This window comes from Onychostruthus taczanowskii, unplaced genomic scaffold (genome assembly GCF_017590055.1).
Source record: "Onychostruthus taczanowskii isolate IOZ18803 unplaced genomic scaffold, ASM1759005v1 scaffold91, whole genome shotgun sequence".
NCBI classification, from domain to species: Eukaryota; Metazoa; Chordata; class Aves; order Passeriformes; family Passeridae; genus Onychostruthus; species Onychostruthus taczanowskii.
The window spans coordinates 141,572-157,817 of record NW_024507105.1 but is presented as its reverse complement, the minus strand read 5'-3'; the positions used below and the strand labels follow the sequence as shown (position 1 = coordinate 157,817).

The window sequence follows — 16,246 nt, the reverse complement described above, 5'->3', positions numbered from 1 at the left end:
CTATTTGGGGACACCCGGGCCCGCTGAGGCAGCCGGGGGGGGGGGCGAGAGGGCGATGCCGGGGGGGGGAATGGTTGGGATCCATACGGCTGGGACAGCTCGGGACCCTCCTGGCCCCGCCCGCTGTCCCGGGGGTCCCGGGGGAGTTTGGCCATCGCCATCCCGTGGGGGTGAGGGCAAAGGACCCCCCCGGCACGGCGGTGCCAGCCCCGCTCCGCCGCTCAGCCCCTGCTGAACTCCGCCTTTAATATCCTGCCCGAGGGGTGTCCGGCTGCCTGACGGCCCCCCTGGGACCCCCGGCAAACTCTGCCCCCAAAAAAGCCCCGTTCCTGCCCAGCTGCGGGCCTGGACCCCCCCGGCCCCACTCCGAGCGCTCCCCTCTCTGCTGGCCCCCCCTGCCCTGAAGTTTTTTGTCTGGGGCACACGGCGAGGGCTCTGCCGGCAGGAAAGGGGTCTCAGCCTCAGCTCTGGGGCACTTCGGAGCCCGGAAAGTCTGGGACAGGTTTGGGGGGTGAGTGGGGGGCAGGTGATGAAGGCACTGGGGGGTTCTGCCCCCGCTCCCCTCGGGCTGGGGCTCCGTCACCCTCTGCAGCGGCAGAGCTCGGGGCAGCGGCACCGGAGGGGCTGCGGGACCCCCGTCCCCACCCAGCTCCCCGCGCCCCCTCCCTCCGCACCCCAAAGAGCTCTGCCCGGCCCCCCCGGGGCTCTCCGGTGCACCCGGGACCCTCCAACCCCGCAAGGCTGGGACCCCACTCCTGCCTGTGCCCCTCACCCTCGGGGCTGCCATCCTGGGGTCCCCGGGACCCTCCGAACACCCCCGTGTGAAGCCTCCGGGCCCCTCCATCCCGCCCCCGCCCGGTGCCTCGGGGACTCTCCATCCCCCCGGTGCCTCCGGGGACGCTCCCGGTGCCCCCGGGACTGGGCGCGCCCTCCCCGCCGGGGCTCCCGGGGCTGCCCCGGGCGCTGCTCCCCGCACTCACCGCCGGCAGCAGGAGCAGCAGCAGCGGCAGGAGCCCGGCCATGGCGAGGGGGGAGCGGGGCCGGTGACACCCCCGGAGCCGGAGCGCGGCCGGGCTGCCCTCGCTCTGCCGCTCTCCGCCGCGGCGGCGGCCAGAAAAGAGCTGCAAGTCCCTCCCCCTCTTCCTCCTCCTCCTCCTCCTCCTCCTCCTCCTCCCCGCCCCCGGAGCATCACGGAGCGGCCGAGCCCGCACCCTCCGCCGCCGCCACACAAAGCCCGAGCCCCCCCCGAGCCCCCCGGCCCCGCCGCCCGCCCACGGAGCGCTCTCGGGGTGCGCTCCCCCGAGCCCCGCCGGGGCTCCTCAGCCCATCCATCGCTTTTCCTCTGCGCTGTCTGTCCGTCCTTCATCCCCTCTGCATCCCCTCCCCTCCTCGTCCCTCTGTCCGTCCCCGTCCTTCCGTCCCCGCCGTGTCCCCAGCGGGGCGGGGTCGCCGGTGCCACCGCAGCCCCGTGGGGCGGGATGGGGTCACCAGCCCTGCTCCGGCTCAGGGGACAAGGGACAGCGTCCCCACCCCGGGGACACCCCAGGCCTGTCCCCGCTGTGCGGGTGACACCGAGAGGCCCCCGGAGGGTGACACGCGGCGGGGGCTGAATTAAATCTTTGTGTTTCTGCCCTCCACAGCAAAGAAATCCCATCTGAGCGTCCCTAAAAGGTCCCGGCGTGCCACCCTCCTTTGTCCTGGCGCTCCAGGGTGACTCTGCCCGGCCTCCTGCCCTCCCCGATCCCACGGCACCGGCAGCCGGGAATGCCAGGGCTCGCTGCCCATCCCGCAGCGCTGTGTCAGCTCCGCGGGGTCACCCAGCAGTGTCACTGGTGCCACTGGGCACGGCCCCGACTCGCTGTCACTGCCCCGGGGTGGCTCTGTGGCCACGGCACAGCGGATTTGGCCTCGTGTGCGTCCGGCTCCAGGTGTTTCCTCCCCGCTCCGGGCTCTGCAGGTGCTTCTGGGGCTCCCAAAATCCAGCACTTCCCACCCCTGCAGCCCCAAAATCCCGCGGGTCGCGGCGGGGAGGCGCTGGATTTCCTCTGGAAAAGCCAATTCAGAGCCCGAGGTGCTCGGGGCCGGCTGCTCCCGCCCGGCTCGGCCCGGGAAGGGCTTCACGGAATTCCCTCTCTCGCAGCTCCTCCGTGGGATTAAAGCCGGGCCAAAGCTGCCGTTTGTTCTCCGTCACGGGCGGAACATCTGCGAGCCACATGGAGCAGCGCCCGCAGGCAAAGAGCCACGCTGGGGCCAGGTGGGAACGGCCGGGAGCTGCCCGGGGGCTGGGGTGCCCACCCGGGAGCTGGGGTGCCCACCCGGGGGCTGGGGTGCCCACCCAGGCTTTGCTTTTGATGCCCACCAGGGGGTCGGGGTTGCCCACCCAGGGTTTGGTTGGGATGCCAGCCACGATCCCAGAGTCTAAGGGGTTTTTAAGGGATGGCACCGCAGCCCCAGCGGGACGGGAGGGGGTGACAGGGCTTCCCCCGGCTGCAGGGGACAGGGGACAGGGGACACCATCCCTGGGGACACTCCCGGGAGCAGACGGGAGGCAGGGCTGGCACAGCGGGATCCCGCAATTAATTTACCGCAGCAAGTGGCAAATCCAGATGTTTTCCTCAGGCCCTTGGATAAATCCCTCCTCCCCCTCCCCCTCCTCCCCCTCCTCCTCCTCCTCCTCCTCCTCTCCCCGTGCTGGGGACACCGAGCCCGCGGCCTGCAGTCCCCAAGCCCCGTCCCTGCCACCACCGTGTCCCGGTGCCAGTCTGGGAACCATCCCGGGAAATCCCTGGAAGAGCCATCCCGCCTGTGATTCCTGCAGGGATGGGGGCAGTTATCCCATGGGAATGGGGCTGTGATTTCCATAGGAATGGGGCTGTGATTCCTATAGGGATGGGGTCAGTTATTCCATGGGAATGGGGCAGTTATCCCATGGGAATGGGGCTGTGATTCCCATAGGGATGGGGGCAGTTATTCCATGGGAATGGGGCAGTTATCCCATGGGAATGGGGCTGTGATTCCTGCAGGGATGGGGTCAGTTATTCCCATGGGAATGGGGCTGTGATTCCATGGGAATGGGTCAGTTATTCCATGGGAAGGGGGCTGTGATTCCTGCAGGGATGGGGCGATGCTGGTGCAGGTGGAGCAGGGAAGGTGAATTCCCATTGGGATGGACTGCCAGGCTTGGGGACACGGGGGACATGGGGGACACGGGGGACACAGGGGACACGGAATTGCCCCCCGGTGCTGCCCAGGGCTCCCGGGCACTGATTCCCGCTGGGATTGGGATGTGACCCCGAGGCTCCAGGCACCCCAAAAGCCGCGGGGCAGGAGCGGCCCAGCGCCCCCCGAGTTCCCAAACCCAATCCCTTCCCCTCGGGGTGCCCCACTCGGGTTCCTCTCCCAGCTTTCCAGGCCTGCAATTCCTCCCTCCATCCCCCTCCCTGGCAGCTCCCGGCCTCCCCCCTTCCCTTTTTCCCTTTCTTCCCGTGTTTTCCAGCGCCATCCATCACCCTGCCGGCAGCGGCGGGGATTCGGGATGAATCCTCGGGCCCTTATAAGGCCGGCCTGGAGGAACCTCCGGGAAAGCCGAGCCGGGCTGGGAAAAACAAACCCCGGAGAGAAAGCAGGGCCCGGGCAGCTCCGAGGAACCGGGGGAGAAAATCCCGGGAATGGGGACGGGCAGGGATGGAGGACGGGGCCACACCCGGCAGCGGCGGCAGCGTTATCGATGATCCATCGATCCCCCGGGCGGGGCCGGCTCCTTCTCCCCGGCTTCGGGAACCGATTGATCCCGGGGCTGCTGCTGCTGGATCAGGAATTCCGCAGCCGGGAGGAAACGAGTGGCAGTGGGGATGAGCCGGCCGAGAGGAGATTTTTTATTTTGCTTGGCTCGGGGCTGCGCTTTTCGCTGCGTTTGTTTCTGCTTTGGGGGTGGGGATTGGTTTTAATTGACTGAGTGCTCGGCTGGAGTAGAACGAGATAAAGGTGGAATGGAAGAGGGATGAATAGAATGGAATAGAAATGAAATAAAGATGAAAGGGAAGTGAAATAGAAAAAAATATAGAAATAAAATAGAAAAAAAATTAGAAATAAAATAGAAAAAAATTAGAAATAAAATAGGAAAAAAATAGAAATAAAATAGAAAAAAAAAGAAATAAAATAGAAAAAATAGAAATAACATAGAAATAAATTAGAAATAAAATAGGGGTAAATAGAATAGAATAGGATTTAATAGAATAGGATGAATATTCCCGCTGGAAGGGCCCTAAAACAACCCCTCTAATCCCACTGTGCAGCCCAGAGAGATCCAGGGGATTTTTGGGCTCCTCCCAGCCCGCTCCAGGCCGGGATGTTCTCCGTGGCTGTGCCGGCAATTCCAGCTGCCCGCTCAGCCGTGCCTCAGTTTCCCCTGTGCAGGTGGGGGTGGGAATTTCTCCTCCGCGTGGGAATTTCGCCCCCGGGTGGGAATTTCTCCTCTCCAGAGCCTCTTCCCAGCAGTGCCTGCCGCAGGAGGAGGGAGCTCTTCTCCCAGCCCGCCGAGATGATGAGGGAACTTAATTGCTGCCTTCATTGCTTATGCAAATGAGCCGCGAGCATCTGCGGGAGGCGGCCGGGAGCGGGGCCGGAGCCAGCCCGGTGTCCCCGCACCCCAGAGGGATCCCCGGGGCCGCTCCCCCAGCGCCCTCCCGGCCCCTCAATCATCCCGCGATTGGTTTTGTTTTAATTAACCCTTTCCCAGCGGGACGGGGCGGCTTTGGTGGGAATTTGCGCGGGGACGCCGGGCGCTCCGGGAGGCAGGTGAGAGTTTGCCAAAGGTCAGGCAGCCGGGATCGATCGGGGCGGGATAATCGGATTGGGACGGGCAGCGCTGGCTCGGCCGCGCTGGGATTCTCCGAGGCAGCAAACAGCCAGGAGGAAATTGGGTAAAAGCAATTTTATCCCGGCTTGTAGGAGGGATTTAATGAGGGCCAGGACACGACAGCGACGGGGGAAGTGCCGAGGGGGGCAGCGGATCCGGGCGGGAGAGGAGAGCCCGGGGCGGGGAGAGGATCTGAGAGCACCCGGGGCTGCTGGGGGTTCACAGAGGGATCCCAGCGCTGGATTTATGGGGAGATGGATCCCTGACAGCCCCCAGGGACTGCACAGAGGTCTGGGGACGTGGGGAGGTCTCGTGCTGGGCTGGGGTCTCTGCCAGCCCCATGGAATTCTCTGCCAGTGCCATGGAGTTCTGTGCCAGCAACATGGGATCCGCTTCCAATCCCATGGGCTGATCTCTCATCCATCCATCCATCATCCATCCATCCATCATCCATCCACCATCCATCCATCCATCCATCCATCCATCCATCCATCCATCCATCCATCCATCCATCCATCCATCATCCATCCATCCATGGATTCCCTCTCTCCATCCATCCATCCAAGCCCCGTTTTCCCTCCTGTTTTCCCGGCATTTTCCCTGTCTCTGTCCCTCCCCACTCCGGATATCCCGAGGTCCCTTCCGGGGGCTGCGACCCCCAGTCCCCCCCTCATCCCGGGGGTCGGGGGTCGCTCCCGCTCCGGTTTCGCCCCCGGGCCCTCCCGGCAGCCCCGGTGAAACCCGAGCCGCGCCCTGGCGGTGACGGATGGGCCGGGGGCTGCTGCCCTCCCGCACCCGCCGCCCCTAAAAGCATTCCGGCTGCCGGGCCGAGAGCGCCGGGGATTTGCCGAAGCCGCTCGAGGTCCCATTTTCCCTGGAACCCATTTCCATGGCATGAATCACCGAGCGGAATGAACTCAATTAGTCCAGACAGAGGCAGGAGATAAATCAGGGTCCCATTAGGAAACCTGCAGGGTAATTTATGGCCCCGAGCGGCAGCGCTGGCTGTCTCCCTTCCCTCCCATCTGCAACCTGCTCCGCAGCCGCTCCCTCTCCCGGGGCCGGGGATGCTCCGGGGCGGCTCGGCCGGCCCAGCCCTGCCTTGGCGGCTGACCCAGATCCGAGCTCGCTCCTTCCCGGGCAGCCTCGTTCGCCCTCTTGGCTCATTCTGCTCTCCCGCTCCGGAGAAACCCGGAGCTTTCCTGGAAATCTGGGCTGGAATTTCCCCGGTTCCAGCTGCCGGGGGCTTTAATCCGTGCCGGGCTCCTGGGGTGCATCCCGAGCCCGCTGCGCCATCCGGGGGTGCTCGGGGGGCGTTGGATCCCCCTCAGCAGCCGGGGATGAGGGGAGGGGGCCGGGAAGGGGCGAGATGGGCTCGTCCAGGGAGATCAGCCCGGATTTGGGGCCGCCACCCTCCCTGGGGAGGTTCTGGGCGCTGGGTCTGCCCCGGGCAGGAGCCGGAGTTGATTTTATCAATCGTTTATCAATCGTTTATCAATCGTCATTATCAAGCCAGCAGCTCCGGGCTCCTTCCAGTCAGCGGGGAGGGACCGGGATCTGCCAGGGACAATTCCTGCTGCAGCAGCGGCAGCTCCATCCCCGCCCCAGGGCTCTGGGGCAGCCCGGGGCTCCCCCACATCCCTGGGCCAGCATCCCCAGGATCCCCAGGGCTCAAAAAGGATTTTTGCCTGGCCCCGGGAGCCGCTCCAAGGGCTGGGAGTGCCCCGCGCCTCCCGCAGCTCCTTCCAAAAAATAACAAAAAAAAAGTAGCAGGGGCTGCTTTTCCCCAGGGACAGCTCAGGAGCGGGGCTCCATCTCCTCGAGGTGACCGGTGGCTCTCCCGAGGCTTTTCCCGCAGCCAAGGGCAGCTTTTGGGTGACACAAACTTTTCCTGCACCATCCATCCATCCATCCATCCATCCATCCATCATCCATCCATCCATCCATCCATCCATCCATCATCCATCCATCCATCCATCATCCATCCATCCATCCATCATCCATCCATCCATCCATCATCCATCCATCCATCCATCATCCATCCATCCATCCATCATCCATCCATCCATCCATCATCCATCCATCCATCCATCATCCATCCATCCATCCATCATCCATCCATCCATTCATCCATCCATCCATCCATCCATCCATCCATCCATCCATCCATCATCCATCCATCCATGGATTCCCTCTCTCCATCCATCCAAGCCCCGTTTTCCCTCCTGTTTTCCCGGCATTTTCCCTGTCTCTGTCCCTCCCCACTCCGGATATCCCGAGGTCCCTTCCGGGGGCTGTGACCCCCAGTCCCCCCCATCCCGGGGGTCGAGGGTCGCTCCCGCTCCGGTTTCGCCCCCGGGCCCTCCCGGCAGCCCCGGTGAAACCCGAGCCGCGCCCTGGCGGTGACGGATGGGCCGGGGGCTGCTGCCCTCCCGCACCCGCCGCCCCTAAAAGCATTCCGGCTGCCGGGCCGAGAGCGCCGGGGATTTGCCGAAGCCGCTCGAGGTCCCATTTTCCCTGGAACCCATTTCCATGGCATGAATCACCGAGCGGAATGAACTCAATTAGTCCAGACAGAGGCAGGAGATAAATCAGGGTCCCATTAGGAAACCTGCAGGGTAATTTATGGCCCCGAGCGGCAGCGCTGGCTGCCTCCCTTCCCTCCCATCTGCAACCTGCTCCGCAGCCGCGCCGGGAGCGCCGCTCCCTCTCCCGGGGCCGGGGATGCTCCGGGGCGGCTCGGCCGGCCCAGCCCTGCCTTGGCGGCTGACCCAGATCCGAGCTCGCTCCTTCCCGGGCAGCCTCGTTCGCCCTCTTGGCTCATTCTGCTCTCCCGCTCCGGAGAAACCCGGAGCTTTCCTGGAAATCTGGGCTGGAATTTCCCCGGTTCCAGCTGCCGGGGGCTTTAATCCGTGCCGGGCTCCTGGGGTGCATCCCGAGCCCGCTGCGCCATCCGGGGGTGCTCGGGGGGCGTTGGATCCCCCTCAGCAGCCGGGGATGAGGGGAGGGGGCCGGGAAGGGGCGAGATGGGCTCGTCCAGGGAGATCAGCCCGGATTTGGGGCCGCCACCCTCCCTGGGGAGGTTCTGGGCGCTGGGTCTGCCCCGGGCAGGAGCCGGAGTTGATTTTATCAATCGTTTATCAATCGTTTATCAATCGTCATTATCAAGCCAGCAGCTCCGGGCTCCTTCCAGTCAGCGGGGAGGGACCGGGATCTGCCAGGGACAATTCCTGCTGCAGCAGCGGCAGCTCCATCCCCGCCCCAGGGCTCTGGGGCAGCCCGGGGCTCCCCCACATCCCTGGGCCAGCATCCCCAGGATCCCCAGGGCTCAAAAAGGATTTTTGCCTGGCCCCGGGAGCCGCTCCAAGGGCTGGGAGTGCCCCGCGCCTCCCGCAGCTCCTTCCAAAAAATAACAAAAAAAAAGTAGCAGGGGCTGCTTTTCCCCAGGGACAGCTCAGGAGCGGGGCTCCATCTCCTCGAGGTGACCGGTGGCTCTCCCGAGGCTTTTCCCGCAGCCAAGGGCAGCTTTTGGTTGACACAAACTTTTCCTGCACTCCAAAATCGGCTTTTTCACCTTTTCCCCCCTCGATTCTCCGCGCTCCGAGCGCGGCTGGATCCGTCCCCAGGAGCCGCCAGCCGCCCTAATGGCAGTCAGCGGGGAATTTGGGGGGATCAATCGCGGGCAATTAACGCGCCCCGGAAGCGGGGGAGGCGGCGGGGGGGTCCCACCGGGAGGCTCCCGGTGCCGGGGAATGGGAAGGCTGGGACGGAGCCATGCGGGAAGTGACGCCTGGGGAGCGCTGCGGGCGCGTTTGGCACCGGGAGGGCCCGGCCTGGCGGCCGAGAAATGGAAGCGCTGGGGGGGCTCGGGCGGGGCTGGGGCTGGCAAAGCCCCCACGGGACACCCAACCCCCCCGCGGGCCGCCCGGCAGGGCTGCTGCAGGAAGAGGCTGTGCTGGGGGGGAAGAAGGGGATGGGAGCCCCCCAGGAGTGACTCCCGATATCTGTGACCCCCGATGTCTGTGACCCCCCCAAAGTCTGTGACCCCCGATATCTGTGACCCCCCAGTGTCTGTGACCTCCCAATGCCTGTGACCCCCGATGTCTGTGACCCCCGATATCTGTGACCACTCCCATGTCTGTGACCCCCCAATGCCTGTGACCCCCGATATGTGTGACCCTCCAGTGTCTGTGATCCCCCGTTATCTGTGACCCCCGATATGTGATCCCCTAATGCCTGTGACCCCCGATATCTGTGACCCCCCCTTGCCGCGCCCTCCCCTGCCTGTGACCCTCCCGTTATCTGTGACCCCAATGCCTGTGACCCCCGATATCTGTGACCCCCCAATGTCTGTGACCCTCCCCGTTATCTGTGACCCCCCGATATCTGTGACCCCACAGTGTCTGTGACCCCCAATATCTGTGACCCCCCTGTCCCTCCCTGCCCACCCCTGCCCTCATTCCCGGCCGAGGGGCCCCGCGCTGTCCCCCCCGTCCCCCCGGGGGCTCCCTGACCCCGGGCCGGCTCCGGCTCCACAAAGCCCCGGATTGTTCCCCCCGGCGGCCGCGGCCGCCCCTGCGAGACACAGGAAAACTGGGGGAGGCGTTTCCAGGGATTCCTGCGGGCCCCGGGATGCTCCGGGCGGGTCCTGTGCCCCGAAGGGCTGCGCATCCTGGGGGGGCCACAGCGTCCCCCCTCCCATGGATCCCATCCCATCCCACCCCATCCCATGGATCCCATCCCATGGATCCCATCCCATCCCATCCCATCCCATCCATCCCATCCCATCCCATCCATCCCATCCCATCCCATCCATCCCATCCCATCCCATCCATCCCATCCCATCCCATCCATCCCATCCCATCCCATCCATCCCATCCCATCCCATCCATCCCATCCCATCCCATCCATCCCATCCCATCCCATCCATCCCATCCCATCCCATCCATCCCATCCCATCCCATCCATCCCATCCCATCCCATCCATCCCATCCCATCCCATCCATCCCATCCCATCCCATCCATCCCATCCCATCCCATCCATCCCATCCCATCCCATCCATCCCATCCCATCCCATCCATCCCATCCCATCCCATCCATCCCATCCCATCCCATCCATCCCATCCCATCCCATCCATCCCATCCCATCCCATCCATCCCATCCCATCCCATCCATCCCATCCCATCCCATCCATCCCATCCCATCCCATCCATCCCATCCCATCCCATCCATCCCATCCCATCCCATCCATCCCATCCCATCCCATCCATCCCATCCCATCCCATCCATCCCATCCCATCCCATCCATCCCATCCCATCCCATCCATCCCATCCCATCCCATCCATCCCATCCCATCCCATCCATCCCATCCCATCCCATCCATCCCATCCCATCCCATCCATCCCATCCCATGGATCCCATCCCATGGATCCCATCCCATCCCACACAGGAATGAGCAGGGACAGGGACAGGGACAGGGACAGACACAGGGACCGGGACAGATACAGGGATAGGGACAGGGACAAAACAGGGACAGACACACGGACAGACACAGGGGCAGACACAGGGACGGGGACAGACAGAGGGACAGGGACAAGCTCCCGGGGCGGCGCTGTGCCGTGGCTCGGCGCTGAGCGCGGACTCGCCCCTCGCCAGGCGCCGATCGATGCCGAGCCTCGGAACGGGACCAGGAGGGACCCGCCGGGGTCACCCGGGCGCGGACAAGCACCTGGGACTAATTGCACGGAATAAATGAGCAATTAAGGGCGCTACGGGAGCGCTGGAACATCCCAGAGCCCTCGCTGACCCCCGGGCAGTATCCCTGGAAACGGCCGCACCGGGATGCTCGGCCCGGCCGGCACCGGCGGCACCGGGGCCCTCGGAGCCCCCCCGGCGGCGGAAGCGGCCCCGGCCCCACGGGCAGCTGGGGAGGCCGCACTGAGGGGCCTTTGTCCGGTGGCGGAGCAGGATTTGTCCCGGGAGGGCACGATTTGTCCCGGGGAGGGCAGGATTTATCCCGGGAATGGAAGGATCTGTCCTGGAACGGGCAAGATCTGTCCTAGAACGGGCAGGATTTGTCCTGGGAAGGGCAGGATTCACTCGGGGAGGGCAGGATTTATCCCGGGAGGGCACGATTTGTCCCGGGAGGGCACGATTTGTCCCGGGAGGGCACGATTTGTCCCGGGAGGACAGGATTTGTCCCGGGAAGGGCAGGATTTGTCCCGGGGAGGGCACGATTTGTCCCGGGGAGGGCAGGATTTGTCCCGGGAGGGCACGATTTGTCCCGGGGAGGGCAGGATTTATCCCGGGAATGGAAGGATCTGTCCTGGAACGGGCAAGATCTGTCCTAGAACGGGCAGGATTTGTCCCAGGAAGGGCAGGATTTATCCCGGGGGGGCAGGATTTGTCCCGGGAAGGGCAGGATTTATCCCGGTAAGGGCAGAATCTGTCCCGGGGAGGGCAGGATTTGTCCCGGGGAGGAAAGGATCTGTCCTAGAGCGGGCAGGATTCATCCCGGGGAGGGCAGGATTTTTCCCGGGAAGGGCAGGATTTACTCGGGGAGGGCAGGATTTGTCCCGGGGAGGAAAGGATCTGTCCTAGAGCGGGCAGGATTTGTCCCGGGAAGGGCAGGATCTGTCCCGGGGAGGGCAGGATTTAGCCGGGGAGGGCAGGATTTATCCCGGGAAGGGAAGGATCTGTCCTGGAATGGGCAGGATCTGTCCTGGAGGGGGCAGGATTTGTCCTGGGGAGGGCAGGATTTACCCGGGAAGGGCAGGATTTATCCCGGGGAGGAAAGGATCTGTCCTGGAACGGGCAGGATCTGTCCTAGAGCGGGCAGGATTTATCCCGGGGAGGGCAGGATTTACCCGGGGAGGACAGGATTTATCTGAGGAAGGCAGGATTTATCGGGGAGAGTAAGATTTGTCCCAGAGTGGGAATGAATGTGGGGATTTGTGGGATCTGGGAGGATTTTGAGGGATTTTGGGGGTCCCCCACTCCAGGCCGGCTCTCCCAGCCCCTGTCCCCCCCTTTCTCCCCCTCCGGGGCATTAAACCCGAGCCCAGCTGGGAAGGAAATGGAAACCCAGAGCCCGCGGCCGGGCAGGGTCAGAGCTTCGGGCGCTGATGCAGGGATCGGGTCAGGATTCATTAAGTCATTAACTCCCTTTTAATTGCAGCCCTTTCTGGGGACGCCGTTTCGCCTGCGCGGGGACAGCGGCAGCCGGGACGGTGGCACCGGCGCCTCCCGCGGTGTCCCCGCGCCCCGGGGATGTCCCCAACCCGCCGGGGTCGCCTCTTGGTGCCCAGACCCCTCCGCTCCGCAAATTCCCTGCGAGCCCGAGGAAGAGGAGGATGGGGGAAGGTGGGAACCGGAGGGGCTGCGGGGTTTGGGGGGATGCGGGGTTTGGGGAGATGCGGGGTTTGGGGGGCTGAGGGGATTGGGGTGGATGCGGGATTTGGGGGGCTGTGGGGTTGGGGGGCTGCCCTTTTCCCTGGCCCGACCCCAATTTCCTTGGAGCTGACAATTCCCAGCCCCCGGAGCCTTCCCGGATAACGCGGCCGGTTCCAGCCGGCGGGGGAAAGCCGGTTAAGGGCCGGTAGGCACCGGGGAGAAGCCAGAAGCCCCGGCGGGGAGCCGGGCTGGCAGGAGGGCCCGCTCCCGTTCCCGTTCCCGTTCCTGTTCCTGTTCCTGTTCCCCTTCCCGGTCCCGTTCCCGTTCCCGTTCCCGTTCCCGATCCCGTTCCCCTTCCCGGTCCCGTTCCCGTTCCTGTTCCCGTTCCCGGTCCCGGTCCCGTTCCCGTTCCCGTTCCCGGTCCCGTTCCCGTTCCCGTTCCTGTTGCCCTTCCCGTTCCCGTTCCCGTTCCCGGTCCCGTTCCCGTTCCCGTTCCCGTTCCCGTTCCCGTTCCCGTTCCCGGTCCCGGTCCCGTTCCCGTTCCCGTTCCCGTTCCCGTCCCCGTTCCCGTTCCCGTTCCCGGTCCCGGTCCCGTTCCCGTTCCCGTTCCCGTCCCCGTTCCCGTTCCCGTTCCCGTTCCCGTCCCCGTTCCCGGTCCCGTTCCCGTCCCCGTTCCCGGTCCCGTTCCCGTTCCCGTTCCCGTTCCCGTTCCCGGTCCCGTTCCCACCGCCCAGCCCGGCACGGGGGGCTCAGCTCGGGGCTGCACCCCGGGTCGCGGTCACTCGTGGTGACATCGGCGACAATCCCGCCGCTCCCCAAACCCTCCGCGATCTGCCGCCCCCACACCGGGGCTGCGCGGGGGTCCCGGTGCCCACCGGGGGGGGATTTTTGGAGCTGTCTGGGCGGAAGGCGGGCTGGGTTTTAAAGCAGATTAATTAAGCTGCACTGCGGGGCCGCGCGGACAGAGTTCAGCCCTAATTCGATTTCTCTGACTTGCAAATCGCGGCAGGGAACTCGGCCGAAATCACATTAGGGCCGTTTCCACTCCGAGCCGCGTCCTCGCAGGCCTTTAATGCAGTTTGGCTAATTGAATTTAAACGCTTATTGAGCTTAATTCGGGTTTGTGCCGGGCGTGGGGCTGGGCTGGGACCCCCCGGGCTGGGCTGAGACCCCCGGGCTGGAGTGGGACCCCCGGGAAGGGCCGGGCTGAGACCCCCGGGAAGGGTTTGGACCCCCCTGGGCTGGGACCCCCGGGAAGGGCTGGGACCCCTGAGAAGGGCCGGGACCCCCGGGAAGGGCTGAGACCCCCGGGAAGGGCCGGGACCCCCGGAAAGGGTTGGGACCCCCCTGGGCTGGGACCCCCGGGAAGGGCTGGGACCCCCGGGAAGGGTTGGGACGCCCCTGGGCCGGGACCCCCGGAAAGGGTTGGGACCCCCCTGGGCTGGGACCCCCGGGAAGGGCTGGGACCCCTGAGAAGGGCTGGGACCCTCCTGAGCTGGGACCCCCGGGGAGGGCTGGGACCCCCCTGGACTGCTCTGGGACCCCGGGAAGGGCTGGGCCCCCCGAAAGGGGCTGGGCTGAGACCCCTGAGAAGGGCCGGGACCCCCCTGGGCTGGGAAGGGCCCCTGGACTGCTCTGAGACCCCCCCTGGGAAGGGCCTGGACCCCCCTTGTACTGGGATCCCCGGGAGGGGCCAGAACGGAATCCCAGCTCGGTTTTGGGGTGCAATCCCACAGACACCCCCAGAACGGGATCCCAGCTCGGTTTTGGGGTGCAATCCCACAGACACCCCCAGGAACGGAATCCCAGCTCGGTTTTGGGGTGCAATGCCACAGGCACCCCCAGAACGGAATCCCAGCTCGGTTTTGGGGTGCAATCCCACAGGCACCCCCCAGGAACGGAATCCCAGCTCGGTTTTGGGGTGCAATCCCACAGGCACCCCCAGAACGGAATCCCAGCTCGGTTTTGGGGTGCAATCCCACAGGCACCCCCAGAACGGGATCCCAGCTCGGTTTTGGGGTGTTATTCCACAGGCACCCCCAGAACGGGATCCCAGCTCGGTTTTGGGGTGTTATTCCACAGGCACCCCCAGAACGGGATCCCAGCTCGGTTTTGGGGTGTTATTCCACAGGCACCCCCAGAACGGAACCCCAGCTGGTTTTTGGGGCCCTCCATGGCCCCGTGTCCCCCCCGTGACCGGGGTCCCCCACAAAGGGCCCCTCTGCTCCCACAGCTGTGACCCCAGACCCCGGGCCGGGACCCCCGGGCACAGCCCCCGTGCCTGGGAATGGGGGAGCTCATCCCGCGGGAACGGGAACGGGAACGGGAACGGGAATGGGGTTGGGAATGGGGATGGGGGGATGGGAATGGGGATGGGGGATGGGAACGGGAACGGGAACGGGGATGGGGATGGGGATGGGAATGGGAACGGGGATGGGGGAATGGGAATGGGGATGGGATTGGGAAGGGATTGGGAATGGGAATGGGGATGGGGATGGGGATGGGAAAGGGAAGAGGAGTGGAAACGGGAATTCAGAATGGGGATGGGAATGGGAATAGGATTTGGAATGGGGAGAGCTCATCCGGCATGGGAACAGGAACGGGAATGGGCATTGGAATAGGAATGGGAAATTGGAATGGGAACAGGCAACACGAATCGGGCACGAGGAGGAGCAGAGCTCAGGGGGTGCAAATCCCGATCCGCAAATCCCAGATTTAATGGGATTTTCCCTCCTGTATCCCGCATCCCAAGGGGTCACCCGGCTGCGGAACGCGGCGCGGGGCTGGGGTGGGGTTTTTTTCCCTTTTCCCCCCGTTTTTCGGGATTCCCGGAGCCAAAGGGAGAGCGCTGCTTCCCTCTAGCGGCTCCGGGGACGGGAGGGGACAGGACGGGAATGTCCCCGCCGCTCCAGGGACAAGGGGACGGTAAATCCCGGTGTCACGGCTCAGGAAAGACAAGGAGCTGCTGGAGAGGCCGCAAAAATGATTTGGGGTCGGGAGCAGCTCGGGTGAGGAGAGAGGGGGAGCCGGGCCTGGGTAGACTGGAGGAGGGAAGGCTGAGAGAGGAAATGTCCCAAATTTCTGTGGAAATATCTGAAACATCCACAGGAATCTGTCACTGCAGAGGGGATCCCGTCAGTGCATGGGGAAAAAAATCTGAAATATCCTTGGAAATACCTCAAATATCCAGGGAAATCTGTCACTGGAGAGATTCCCACCAGTGCATGGAAATATCTCACGTATCCGTGGAAATCTCTTATTTTGGGAGAGGGATCCCACCAGTGCATGGGAATATCTTGGATATCTGTGGAAATCTCTTATTTTGGGAGAGGGATCCCACCAGTGCGTGGGAATATCTCACATATCCAGGGAAATCTCTTATTTTGGGAGAGGGATCCCACCAGTGCATGGGAATATCTCAGGTATCCGTGGAAATCTCTCGTTTTGACCCCACCAAGGCACGGAAACTCCTCCAGGAGGTGCCAGGCTCTGCTCAGCGGTGCCAGGACGAGGAGCAACGCCCAGAAATTCCCCACCAGTCCCACCTCGGCCGGAGGGAGAGCTGCCCACGGAGGGTGGCCGGGACAAGTGGCCAGGAAGGGGCTGGGGTCCCTCCGGGCGTTCTGTGTCCCACCGTGTCCCCCGCCCCCGGTGACGCTGCCTGTGTGACCTTCAGAGGTCCCTTCCCAGCTATCCTGGCATTCTGGGGGCGGGCAGTGCTGACCCCACCCGTGTCCCTTGTCCCGTGTCCCTTGTCCCGTGTCCCCCGCGTGTCCCTTGTCCCCGCACGCCCCTCCACGTGCCTTCCCCCGTCGGGACTACATCTCCCAAGAGCCCTAGCGCGCAGCGCGCCGCCCCAGCCAATAGCGCGCGGCCTTGCTCAGCCAGCGGGCCGCCGCGGGGTACACCGGAATCTATAGGCGGGCACGCAGCGGGCGCGGCAGCTGAGAACTACATATCCCAGAGAGCCACGGGAGGCGCGGGCCAATGAGG

The 16,246-nt window shown here is 64.6% G+C and overlaps 1 protein-coding gene across 1 annotated transcript in view; it reads right to left on the bottom strand.

Annotated features, from left to right (window-relative positions):
• The window catches only part of NGFR (nerve growth factor receptor), a 17,929-nt gene extending 16,862 nt beyond the window's left edge, over positions 1–1,067 (bottom strand). Inside the window, exon 1 of the mRNA XM_041426476.1 lies at positions 981–1,067. Within this exon, the coding sequence (XP_041282410.1) occupies positions 981–1,022 (42 nt within the window). The 5' untranslated portion in view covers positions 1,023–1,067. The remainder of the gene's footprint in view (positions 1–980) is intronic.
• Between the last annotated feature and the right edge of the window lie 15,179 nt (positions 1,068–16,246).